Source organism: Centroberyx gerrardi, chromosome 17, assembly GCF_048128805.1.
Source record: "Centroberyx gerrardi isolate f3 chromosome 17, fCenGer3.hap1.cur.20231027, whole genome shotgun sequence".
NCBI classification, from domain to species: domain Eukaryota; kingdom Metazoa; phylum Chordata; class Actinopteri; order Beryciformes; family Berycidae; genus Centroberyx; species Centroberyx gerrardi.
The window spans coordinates 4,823,883-4,835,974 of NC_136013.1; the positions used below are offsets into that span (position 1 = coordinate 4,823,883).

At 39.7% G+C, this 12,092-nt stretch overlaps 1 protein-coding gene across 4 annotated transcripts in view; it reads left to right on the forward strand.

Moving 5' to 3' along the window:
• Positions 1 to 12,092, forward strand: part of loxl3b (lysyl oxidase-like 3b) — a 30,203-nt gene that overhangs the window by 13,207 nt on the left and 4,904 nt on the right. The window contains exons 6-12 of one of the 4 annotated variants that reach the window (XM_078289538.1): positions 1,288 to 1,344; positions 2,593 to 2,800; positions 3,961 to 4,141; positions 7,166 to 7,320; positions 8,304 to 8,474; positions 9,445 to 9,600; positions 10,604 to 10,763. In XM_078289538.1, the coding sequence (XP_078145664.1) occupies positions 1,288 to 1,344; positions 2,593 to 2,800; positions 3,961 to 4,141; positions 7,166 to 7,320; positions 8,304 to 8,474; positions 9,445 to 9,600; positions 10,604 to 10,763 (1,088 nt within the window). The remainder of the gene's footprint in view (positions 1 to 1,287; positions 1,345 to 2,592; positions 2,801 to 3,960; positions 4,142 to 7,165; positions 7,321 to 8,303; positions 8,475 to 9,444; positions 9,601 to 10,603; positions 10,764 to 12,092) is intronic. The other 3 variants (XM_078289535.1, XM_078289536.1, XM_078289537.1) reach the window with 3 other exon arrangements.

The following is a 12,092-nucleotide window of genomic DNA, read 5'->3' on the forward strand; positions in this document are numbered from 1 at the left end:
CGGAGTCTTCTGAGTCCACATGACAAGAACAAATAATCCTCAGCATTTGTTTTAGCCTGCTTGGAGCACCAGATGGGTGGGGTTTGCCACGTGGGACAATGAGAGTCACAAAGTTTTGGCAATCACAGGAAAGAAGAGACTATTTGTTAATCCATTTGTTTCTGTGATTGACAGCTTACATGGCACTATCTGGATTGTCCTGATATAGTAAAACCCCACCCATCAGGGGCTGTAAGGAGACGAAAACAAACCAATAATGATAACGAATAGTAAGGATTACTTTCTCTGAATATAGAGGTTAAAAATCAGACGACTGTAGTGTGAAGACTTTGACAAAAATATACTTCAACATGGGTTCAGGAGGGGCAGCTGGGCCGACGACCCGGGCACCTGAACAGCCTCAAAACTGAAAACATCCTGTTAGAATCTGATAAAATGCTAAATCCTCACATTTCTTTCTAGAACATTAAGAACCACTAACTTCCCCAGGCCTGGCAGCCATGTTGACTTCCTGATGTCTTTGCTCCAATTCGATTAAAGCAAAAGATAATAATAATAATTTGCAAATTCAAATTGAACCAGGTCTGGACAAGAGTAGCAGCATGATTTAGGTCTTGTCTCAGGATGAGAGGCTAAATTTCTCATTTGGGTCCTGTGCTCAAAAAGTTTAAGAACCTGCTGACTTAGACTGTACAGTAATAAAGTAATAAAGTAATAAAGCTTTATTATATGACCATCATGCTTTGATTATTAGGCCTATATAGGGATCTTCCAGCTCTGTGCCAACATCCCACCCAAAAATAAAAAGAAATGCCATAAGGGAACAAAGTTGATGTGGGAACTCGAGGTTCACATTTGTTCACATGACACTTCTTGCATCTCATAGTTCAATCAGAGTAACATAGTTTGTACTAATCAACATGTTAATAATTATCCTGTAATTAATGTGTAAGTAATGTGATTCTCTGTCATAGTTTGTGTTTTGTATGCACTCTTAAGGAGGATTTGTCTTTTCAACACATCTGTGTGTCTAGTTGGGGCAAAACATCTGTTACTTTTCAACACAGTATATTTTTTTTTAGCATATTTTGAGCTGAAAAGTGGCACCAGTGTAGATGGATGTTTAACATGGATGTGTTGAAAATGCCCCGTCCCTTTAAAGAGTGCAGTTACAGTTTTCCAATGTCTGTGTGTGCATCATGTAACCTTTGTTACTAAGATTTGTCACTGTTTGTCAGCTCATTTGCTTTCTCTAACTGTGCAGTCTAACCAGTGTTTACCTTGCAGGCAGACATCCAAAGCTAAAGCTAACTCTAAGTCTAAACAGAGCGGCTCTGGCAAAAGGTAAACTGAGGAGAAACAATTCAGCGGGTAAATTCATATGGGGAGAATGAACCGTCTGAAAAGAGACACACACAGTCACACACAGTCACACACACACACGCTGCTTCCACATGCCTCACAAATTCAGTAATTTCATCTGATGGAAACCTGCGCTGGATTAGACACAGAGTTATTTGTTTGCTGGGTTATTTTAGCCAAAAAGTAAAAGTACATATTTTATTGTTGTGCAGAATAGCCTGTGTGCATGTACCACACACATTACCCAAGCATTTTTGTTTGATTTCAAAGAACCATTTTGCTACAGGCTTTGAATAAATGTTTTCACAGATTGAATTAATTTCTAGATTTGTTTATTCTTCCACTTTATTGAACACAGATTTAGTGGCGATCCCCACTCCACTCCAGGTCATATGTTTGGCTTCTCAGATATAACAGTGAATATTTCTTATTGTCCAGCAGTACTGGTGACATTACTTTGATGTTTTTGCCAACTGAGACAATATCTGTGATATTCTGTGTGAACCTGAGTGACACTCAGATATTTTAACTAGCAACATGGATTGATGGGTGTGTGTTGTGTTGACCTGAAACAAACCCAAAACATTTTCAGAAGCAAGCAAACGTGTTCAGTTTTACTTTGTAGAGCAGAAGAATTGTGTATTCCTGGTTTCGTTCATTCATTCATTCATTCATTCATTCATTCATTCATTCAATCGGTTATTCATTTGTTCATCCATTCATTCATGTATTCTTTCATTCGTCCACTGATTCATTCATTCATTCAATCAGTTATTCATTTGTTCATCCATTCATTCATGTATTCTTTTATTTGTTCACTCATTCATTCATTCATTCATTCATTCATTCATTCTTTCATTCATTCTTTCATTCGTTCATTCATTCTGAGGCAGGCCAATGAAAAATATAATTTTTATGTGCACTTTAAAAAAAACAGTTACATCTCAGCATACTGTCATGCTTTTGATTTTCACTGTTTAAACACAAGTGAAGTATTCATTCATTCATTCAATCATTCATTCATTCATTTATTCATTCATTTGTTTATCCATTAATTCATGCATTCATTCATTCTGAGAAGGGCCAGTGAAAATATAATTCTTGTGTGCACTTTCACATCTCAGCATGCTGACGTGTTTTTGATTTTCACTGTATAAGTAAAACTGAAGTATTCATCCATTCAATACTCACTCGTTCATGACCTCCCCCGCCCCTGTCTCCGCCCTGCAGGCTGTATTTGGAGCGTCAGAAGAACCACTTCCACCTGCACTCTGTGTCCTGTCTGGGCACGGAGGTTCACCTGGCCGCCTGTCCGCTGGAGTTCACCAAGCCCAACTCCACCTCGGCCTGCGCGGGCGGCATGCCGGCCGTGGTCAGCTGCATGCCTGGGCCGCAGTACACGCAGAACAGCGCCTTGAAGAAGAAAATGAAAACTTCGGTAAAGTATCTCTTAATTACAGGGCGGCTGAATTAAGTCGTCCTCAAGGGCTGAATAGGAATTAGGGGTTTTTCTGCGCTTAGCTATTAGTGAGGAAAGTAACATTAACCCAGACTCCACAGGCAATAATCCTCATTATCTTCATGCTAGATGCTTCACTTACTTCATAGTTGTATATGTTTCAAATAGGATTCGACCATTATATCGGTAAAGCGGTATATCGGGCCAGTAAATGTCAGGTATCAGCCAGTCATGTCGTCTACCACCGATACGCTGCAAAAACTGTCTGGATACAAGATAAAATAACTTAAGTTATTTTATCTTGTATCCAGACTTATCAAGCTTATTTTAGGATTTTTTTTGTGAAATTATCGTACTGCACTTGCAGATAATGTTACCTATTTAAACAATTTTGACTTCTTTTTTCAGGATAATGTAACTTGTTTCAGGACATTTACTTGGTAAAAGTGAAATTGTCTTGGAGAAAGTTTCTTGTTTCAAGATTTTCTGATGTTTTCTTGAAAGAAGTCATATTGGCATGTATCAAGTGAGATTTATTGAAACCAGCAAGATTATCTGCCAGTGCAGTGAGATAATGAAATATGAAATATCATGAAATAAGCTTGATAGGTCTGGAAACAAGTTAAAATCACTTGAGAACTTGTCATTTTTTGCAGTGTATGATGGAGGTTCCTCCCTGACCGCAGCTACACAAATACAGTCTGGAAAACCTGCAATGGAATTTTATTTGCACAATTTACTCATTCATTTCATGTTCTTTGTAAATTAGTTCTTAATTTAAAGGCAGTAACGTATCCCAGAGTTTCCCCTAGCATCGAATAGGAGAAACTCTGGAGCTGCTAACCCAACTAGGTTTCAATGGAGAGTTTTAGTGTCCCATGATGGTCTAAAAGCTGTTTCAGAGGCTTTTCCACACTGACAAGAATAAAACTCTTGGGGAAACACTTAATATTTGTAATTTTGGCATGAAAATGGTCAAAATTTAAACTGATACTGATTTTCACACAAAGGGTTAGGGATAGGATTGGTTGGTATTTAGCAGTCCAATAGACAAAGCACAGAAATGGCAGGCATCTCTATGTTCTCTTGTTCCACCCTTGGATTAAAAACGTGATGTTCTGCGTCTCTGTGTCGTCCAGAGCAACGTGAGGCTGAAGGGCGGAGCCAAGCTGGGCGAGGGCCGGGTGGAGGTGCTGAAGAACAGCGAGTGGGGGACGGTGTGCGACGACCGCTGGAGCCTGCAGTCGGCCAGCGTCGTCTGCAGGGAGCTGGGCTTCGGCAGCGCCAAGGAGGCTCTTACCGGAGCCCGCATGGGACAAGGTCAGGAGAGTCCACTGTTCACTGTTCTGTCAAACACCTCAGGAATGACAACCTACTGAAAATACACTGTTTAACAAAGATATATTCGTTTTTTCCAACTATATCAGGAATTGAAAATTGTTATCTACTCAAACCCATCTCTGACATCCAAGCCAGGTTTATAATAATAATAATTAAACTAATAATAAAACTACAACTACTCAATATGACTGAACCTGGGGAAAGTGTGTTTCTACTGTTAGATATCCGATAATAGCATCAGATGTTCACTTTGAGACATGATAAAGAACCACTAGGTGCAAAAACATCGTCTTTTTTGTGTATTGTTTCTGTTTAGGAGCATAATAAGGTGGATTCTGTGATTTTTCTTGTATGGAATCCCTCTGAACCCAAACACCTGAGACAAGCCGCGCTCATAACTATCTTCAGACAGCGGTTCAGTCATCAGCTGTCCGCATGCTGCCTGTCTAATCTCTCAGGTCATCTCTGACAATCTGACCTCAATAAAGTCCACATTCCTGCAAGGATTCCTCATTTGGAGCCCGTTTTAAGAAGTAAAGGAATGCTGTGTGGAGAGAGAGAAAGAAAGAAAGAAAGAAAGAAACCCACCAAAATTTACAGAAAAATAAGGCATTTTTTGGACCCAGTTATTATTATTATTGAATAGACAGATTTTCATGTTACATTACTCGGTCTAATACCACTTGCCATCACTTATCTATTAATTCATATTGGAGATTCATTTCATTTTATAATAGTGAGTGAAATGAAAAGGTGTCTAAACTGAGATTAGGTGTGTTTACCCTCCACTACATCTCTGATTATAAAATGGGAAAATGATTCTCTGGTATTGTTCTCCATTCATTAGTACATAGTTTTTCAGAGTATTTGTGATTCCTGAGTATCAGTGAGGCGTTTCTGAGAGCAGAGAGCCATCTGTGTTATTGAAGCTATAGGCTGTGGATCATTTCACTTGAAAATGGTGCAGTGTATTTAATAAGTTCAGCTTGTGCCTTAAAGAGCCGCCTGGCCTCCACATGAGTGACAGGTCATCTATTTTAAGATGAAAATGACTTTTTCTGGCCATTTTACACTGAGGTGAGTGGAAATTAAAGACTCTACTCCAAAAGTTTATATATCCATTTTGAGAATAAATTACTATCTAATGTTCACTAAATATTTTAAAAACACAGTTGATTACATTCTCTAAAGGTAAGAATTCATTATAGTCACAAAAACGCAATAAAATTCAATGGTGAGTTTTATCTTTCATTCCAGCTGTATTAGTAGGTGATTTTTCCTTTTAGAGCAAAACTCTTCAATTCATCTTTTAGCTTATCCCTCCTGGACACACACACGCACGCACACGCACACACACACACACACACACACACACACACACACAGTCGCCCACATATTAATTTCTTCATTTGGTTGGAAACAGCTTAGAAATTTGGCTGAAAAGCCATTCTGGCTCAAATTCCTGAGTGAATGTTGGCTGAAAGCAGACAGGATGGGAACCCTAAAGCTGAATGAAGTAGTGTGTGTGTGTGTGTGTGTGTGTGTGTGTGTGTGTGTGTGTGTGTGTGTGTGGGTGAGTGGCTGTGCAGACATCTGCTTGTGAATGAATTATACCTGTATTAGGCTTGCTTTTAAACTTCTGACAACCGTATAGTCATTTTTCAGAAACCTGTTTGAAAGTGTGTGTTTGTCTGCGTACATGCGTGTGTGTGTGTGTGTGTACATGTGTACAGCTGCATGTCTAGCCGTTAGAGAGGTTGTCCCGTCCCCAAAAGCTAGATTCGATCCCATGTGTCCTGCTTAAGTGTCCCAGAACAAGACACTGAATCTCGTCCTGTTCGCTGTAACTCACTCAGCTAAATGCCTAAAATGTGAAGTGTTTATGTTTGTGTGTGTGTTCCTCATTACTTATTCTCCCCAAGAACATAGAGGTGTGTACGGTATTTTGCCTCGAGATCCCCGTCCGCGGAAAAACAAGCGGCCTTTTGAAGGGCAGTTCTCCGAAACGATGTCCGCCGTCGTGTTTGTACATTACGTTTCCGACCGCAGAGGAAGTGGGCCGGGCGGACTCATCACAGAATCTCTTTGAGGCGGCGGCGTGCCTGCTGTGCACGTAGAGGGATTTCAGACCGACCACCCCCGCTGCGGCGTTTTTATACATTTTCAGGCTCGGAAACATTCCCAGACGTCACCGAAGCTGGAAACGTACGTGTGCCGCTGAAGGAATTCCTTTCACGGGAATTGTATAATGCATCGTCCCGAGGTGCCGAGGTGCCGCGACTCCTAGTTATGGAGTGAGAGCAGAGTGAAATGTAAACCAGGGTGATGCTGACAAAGAGCATGCATGTTCAGTAAACCTGCCTTGGATGAATAAAGCTTGAAAAATACACTATGTATTCGTTTCAAGAGGTACGAGTAATTTGAAAGGCATTCCTATACAAGATTGGATACATAACTACCAGTTCTGTATATGAAAACAAGAGAAAATTTAACAAGAATCACACAAATATCACAGCCAAGTTCTATGCATCCAACACTAGACCAAGTGTGTATCTTGTGTATTTAGTCATAGTTAGTTTTCTTATCTTTAAAGTAATAATCTGTGACATTTTCATATAAATAAATGTCCTTTGCTACCCTCTATTGAGTGATATAACACAATAGTGATTAAATCTATATCCAGTTCATGAAAGCTTTTGTATTAGCGGTTCTAAACACCCGGAAGTGATGTGTTTTACATTTCTAGTTTGTTCGGAACAAACAGAAGAAGAAGAACTGGGTAGTTAGCATGAGCAGCGATAGCCACCATGGCTGAACAGACAAAGAAAAGAGAAACTCAAACTGCATCAACTAGAAAATCCAAGAAAAAAGACGTCACAGTCCCGCCCACACTGTTTGATTGACAGGTGATCTCTGGGAAGTGCAGTGCAGAAACACCACAGCAGTGATGGAGACAAAAAAAGGGTTTATGCATCTGGGTTTATGTGTCTCTCTTCTGTCCAGGAATGGGTCCGATCTACATGAACGAGGTGAAGTGCCTCGGTCAGGAGAAGTCCATCTGGAACTGCCCCTTTAAAAACATCACGGCGGAGGACTGTCAGCACACGGAGGACGCCGCGGTCCGCTGCAACGTGCCGTACATGGGACTGGAGAACTCGGTCAGAGCTGAACCTGCTTACTCACATGTTACATTCATTTTAAAAGTGTGTTGACAGCTCCAGGAAAAGTTAGAGAGTCGATTTAATTGTTTTATACTGAATTTATTGCACTGATCTATATGTGAAAATAGGGCTGCATAGGTTTACTGCATCACCTTTGTTTTTGGTTTGTACTGATAACTGCACAACTGTAGCATAGGAAAGAACTTGTATTTATTGCATTACCCTCCATCTGTTCAGTTATTTTTTTGTTTACTGCTCTAACTTTCTTTGCTGGTTGTACAAAGATGTGAGATTTAGAGCTAACAAGTACAGTTTCACTGTGCAGAAATCTCACATCTTCACTCTCAACCAACATTTCTTCCAGACCAGACAATTGCTGCTGTCATGAAAAAAGAGCAACTGCAATCTCTGTGTTTTTATTTTCTCTATTTGAATAGAAAGTTTACATTGTTATGTATGTGTTGACTTTCATTCTTGGGCCATTGAAACCTGCTAAAACCCCACTGTATAGTTTGAAAAACACAGTGAGAAAATAAGCATTCTTTTTTATTTTCCTGAAAAACTCATTTTTTGCTGATATGTTTTTTTTATGACAACAGCAATATGCCTTTAACAGACAGTATGCCTGGTTGTACAGTTTGTATTTTACCAGATCATACTCTTCCATGTTCCCTATAGATACACACAGAGAGGCCGGGCTAAGTGGGATAAAAACTCTAGCAAGATCCACTCCCTCTCCTGTTTATAGTTTCCAATCCAAGTCACATATTTTTAACTTGCCAGTGAATGAAATCTAAAAATCTGTATTTGATTAGCTTTTCATGTCGACTTTAAGATATTTGGCTGTGCAAAATCATAAGAATTAAAGACTTTGTAATGCTAACAGACATAAAGACAGAGTTTTTACCCCACAAGTCCCTGCCTGGCCCTTGTGTATCTATGCTTTGCTTTGTGCCTCCTAACCCTTCTGCCCGACACAGATCCGGACCACGGGCGGACGCACTCGTTACGAGGGTCGTGTGGAGGTGATGGGCTCCGACTCTAACGGGACCCAGAGCTGGGGCCTGATCTGTGGAGAGGGCTGGGGCACCAAGGAGGCCATGGTGGTCTGCAGGCAGATGGGCCTGGGCTACGCTAACCACGGCCTGCAAGTAGGTCATTAACCCCACTAAGAGCAGAGCAGAGCCCTGACCAGGGGGATTGCCTTTTGCCGTATTTGACATATGCAAATATAATATACTGACATGTACACTCAGTGGCCGCTTTATTAGGTCAGCTAGCTAAAATGAAAATCCCAGGAGGTCGGCTGTGTCTGAGATGCCAGAACCAGCCCCTCTGGCACGAAAATCATGACACGGTCAGTGGCACTTCAGTTACACATCTTACCCATTTTAACATTTAGTTGAACAGTAACTGAACCTCTTGACCCTTTCTGTACGCTTTATTTAGATGTGACTCTGTCTGGAGGAGCTGTCTGCATAAACAGAGAGGTGTACCTAATAAAGTGGCCACTGTGTGTATACAGATTTTTTTTTTTTTAAATACCAAACATACATGTGCATCTACGTTCAAATATATTCCAAAAATAATATGTGTTTGTATGTTTAAACATGAATATATTATTTTGATAAATATAATGAATATATTTACATTTACATGTTTTTTACTAATACTAAATTGTTTCTAGTATTGGTAAAACATTTAAATATATTCCTTAAATATATTTATCATGCTAATATACAGTATATTCCACAATGGTGTGTTTATTTTTGGATTATACTTGAACATGCATGCATGTGTTCAATACATGACAGTATATTATAATTGTCATTTGGAGTAGAGGTTTGGTTTACATGGGAGGATCAGATACTGTTCTGGTCTGTTCCACATGGATAGACCAGCCATACACCAAACCTCTAATAAAACTCAAAGCCATTCACCACCAGGCCAAGCGGTGACTTCATCTGGAAACCATGTTGACGTTCACCTCAGCTACAGACTAACCCCACTGCTGCTTCAACAACAAAACTGAAAAACAGTAGAATCAGCCCAGACAGTTCAGAGACAGGACAGGAGGTGTGTGTCCCCCCCTCACTGACTTCCAGCAGGACATTTCTGCAGATCCGGATAGTGGGCGGCCGGACCACTTATGAGGGCCGGGTGCAGGTTCAGGTTGGGTCCAAGTGGGGCACAGTGTGCAGCGCAGGCTGGACCACAAAGGAAGCCATGGTGGTTTGCAGGCAGCTAGGGCTGGGCTACTCCATGCATGCCATCACTGTAAGTAGGACCAAAGATATACATGAAGAGCTTTGTTCCAAAATTAGATATCCACCTTTGGAAAAAGTGACGCTCTATTCTTTAGTTTTGTGCTTTAAAATGATTTATAGCACAACATGAAAGCAAAATATTGTACTTTGTAAAGGAAAAATCCACAATAAAACCCTTTAACACTTAAAAAGAACAGCTATTGGTGATGTACTTTGCATTTGTGGGCCCATTTTGTTGTTTGGTGTATTTTTCTTATTCCAGTGGATCACTTCGAGATATTTCCAGTTGTTGAAAGGCATTCTGGGAAACGTAGGAAATCACTGACTCAAATAGAAGTAGATGACTGAGGCAGGTTGAGGGAAAGTGGGTACATCAATAAATTACAGCACTTCATTATAAACTTATATTATAACTCTTAGAATGGATTGAACATCACAGATCGATGATATAAAACAGTGTAAGAGTATCTGAGTGTGGATTTTTCCTTTCAGGGGTACTTGATGACTTATGAGATATTCAGTGATGAACTTCACTGATAATGTTAATGATGTTTTACAAAATAGATATATAGCATTTTGGAAATGAACTCTTCAAATATCTAAAGTAATGGAATACTTATCTTTAAGGATTGCAAGAAACTGAATGCCAAACACTGATCATGATAGGAAATACATTCTGTGTAAGAAACATACAGTGTCCAGTGGTCAGCTGATCTATTTATACTAATTCTATGTGTAATTTTATAGTGGCCTCTCAATAGTCATCTAGCCAACAGGCAACAGGATTATTCAGTCGCCTTCTGTATGTGAACAAAGTTATTGCTCTCCAGTGATCATAAACTCTTCATCACATTGTGTCCTCAGCGAACAGCCAACATGAGTCATGAACATCTGTTTTTCAGGATGAAATCATCACATTTAACTCTTTTGTAGCTCCATTTGTGAACGATCATCTCCTGATAGATACATGTTCTGTGTTTCTTTGTGTGTCTGTGTGTTTTTCTTTTTCTAAGGAAACCTGGTACTGGGACAGCAGCAACGTGACAGAGATGGTTATGAGCGGAGTGAAGTGCACAGGCAGCGAGATGTCTCTGAGCCAGTGCCAGCATCACAAAACCGTCAGCTGTCAGAAAGCAGCGGCAAAGTTCGCCGCTGGGGTCATCTGCTCCGAGAGTGAGTAACAACAACTGTAGTGAAGGACTCACACAAGTCATATAACATAAGACAGGTAGAGCAAGGCACTAATGCTGCCAGGATTAGGGTTGTAGAAGCAGAGCAGGGGTTTCTGGCACAACTTCACCTACTTCCAAGGTGCATGGAGAAGGGAAAAAGGTCTAAAAAGGTCAAAAGTCCAGCAACACTTAGTATATAGAACGTATGTAGTATATAGAACAACTTTATTGTTAGACCAACGCATTTCGGCTTGTGGCCTGACCCTGATGAAGCCCACAAGCCAGGATTAGAGTTCCCATTTCTTGGAATGGAAGAAAAGAGGAGAAAAAAAAAAGAAATACAAACTATTCTGAGACAATGAATCTCCAAGGGCCTTATAAAAACATCTCACCCCAAGAGAGAGAGAGAAAATAAATAAATAACAAGATTAAACATGACCATATTAAGTTTATTAACAATTTTAAGAGAGAAATCACTGAGTGAAACAACAGAGGGGCTTTTTTAAAAGTTGGATTTATTAACCACTGCTGGCTCAAATCAGACTTTTTGTCCCTAATGTGGCTAAGAGATAACATTTCCCTTGCTGCAAAAACAAAGAAATATCAGATTCCTTGTGTTTTATATGTTTTTACAGCAACAAAAGGCAACTGATAATGTGATAACTTGTCAAAATGTAATAAAAATTCCCCTCTACGTGGGTCCAAAATGTAATAAAAACCTGTTAATAAATTGCTGGAAAATGTTCCAAGTAACACATTTCACTGATGCTGTAATAATAATATTGACTAAGAATGTAATAACTCGAGTTATTATATTATCAATCAATATTATTGTTGCATCTTCAGTTAAAAATGTTACACCCCTTATGAAATAATAATCACCAGTTCATATAATAATGTGCTGTTATTGCATTATGTGGCGATTTATTACATTGTTTGATGACATTTTAGAACCATTTAGAGGGTAATTTTATACATTTTGACACATTACATTATCTGGCAGGTATTACATTATCGTTGTTACAGGTCTGATCTGTGTCACATAGGTGGAAAAATCTGATTTTGAGCCGTCAGTGTCGTGTAAATCCAGCTGATGCAAGTCATCCACCACCGCTAAAAGTTGATGTGGCTGTGCTATCCTTTCCATTACTGTTTATAGTCAGTTGTATATAGTTTGTGTTCCTTTGTACTTGTTGCCCTTGTATGATTTGTCAGTATGCAATATAAAACTCTGTAGGTTGTCAATGTTTCTGCAGCAATCCCACAAAGACAAATTCCTGCACATTTACTGGACTTAAAGTGGTTCTGATTCTGATATATTACCACAGTG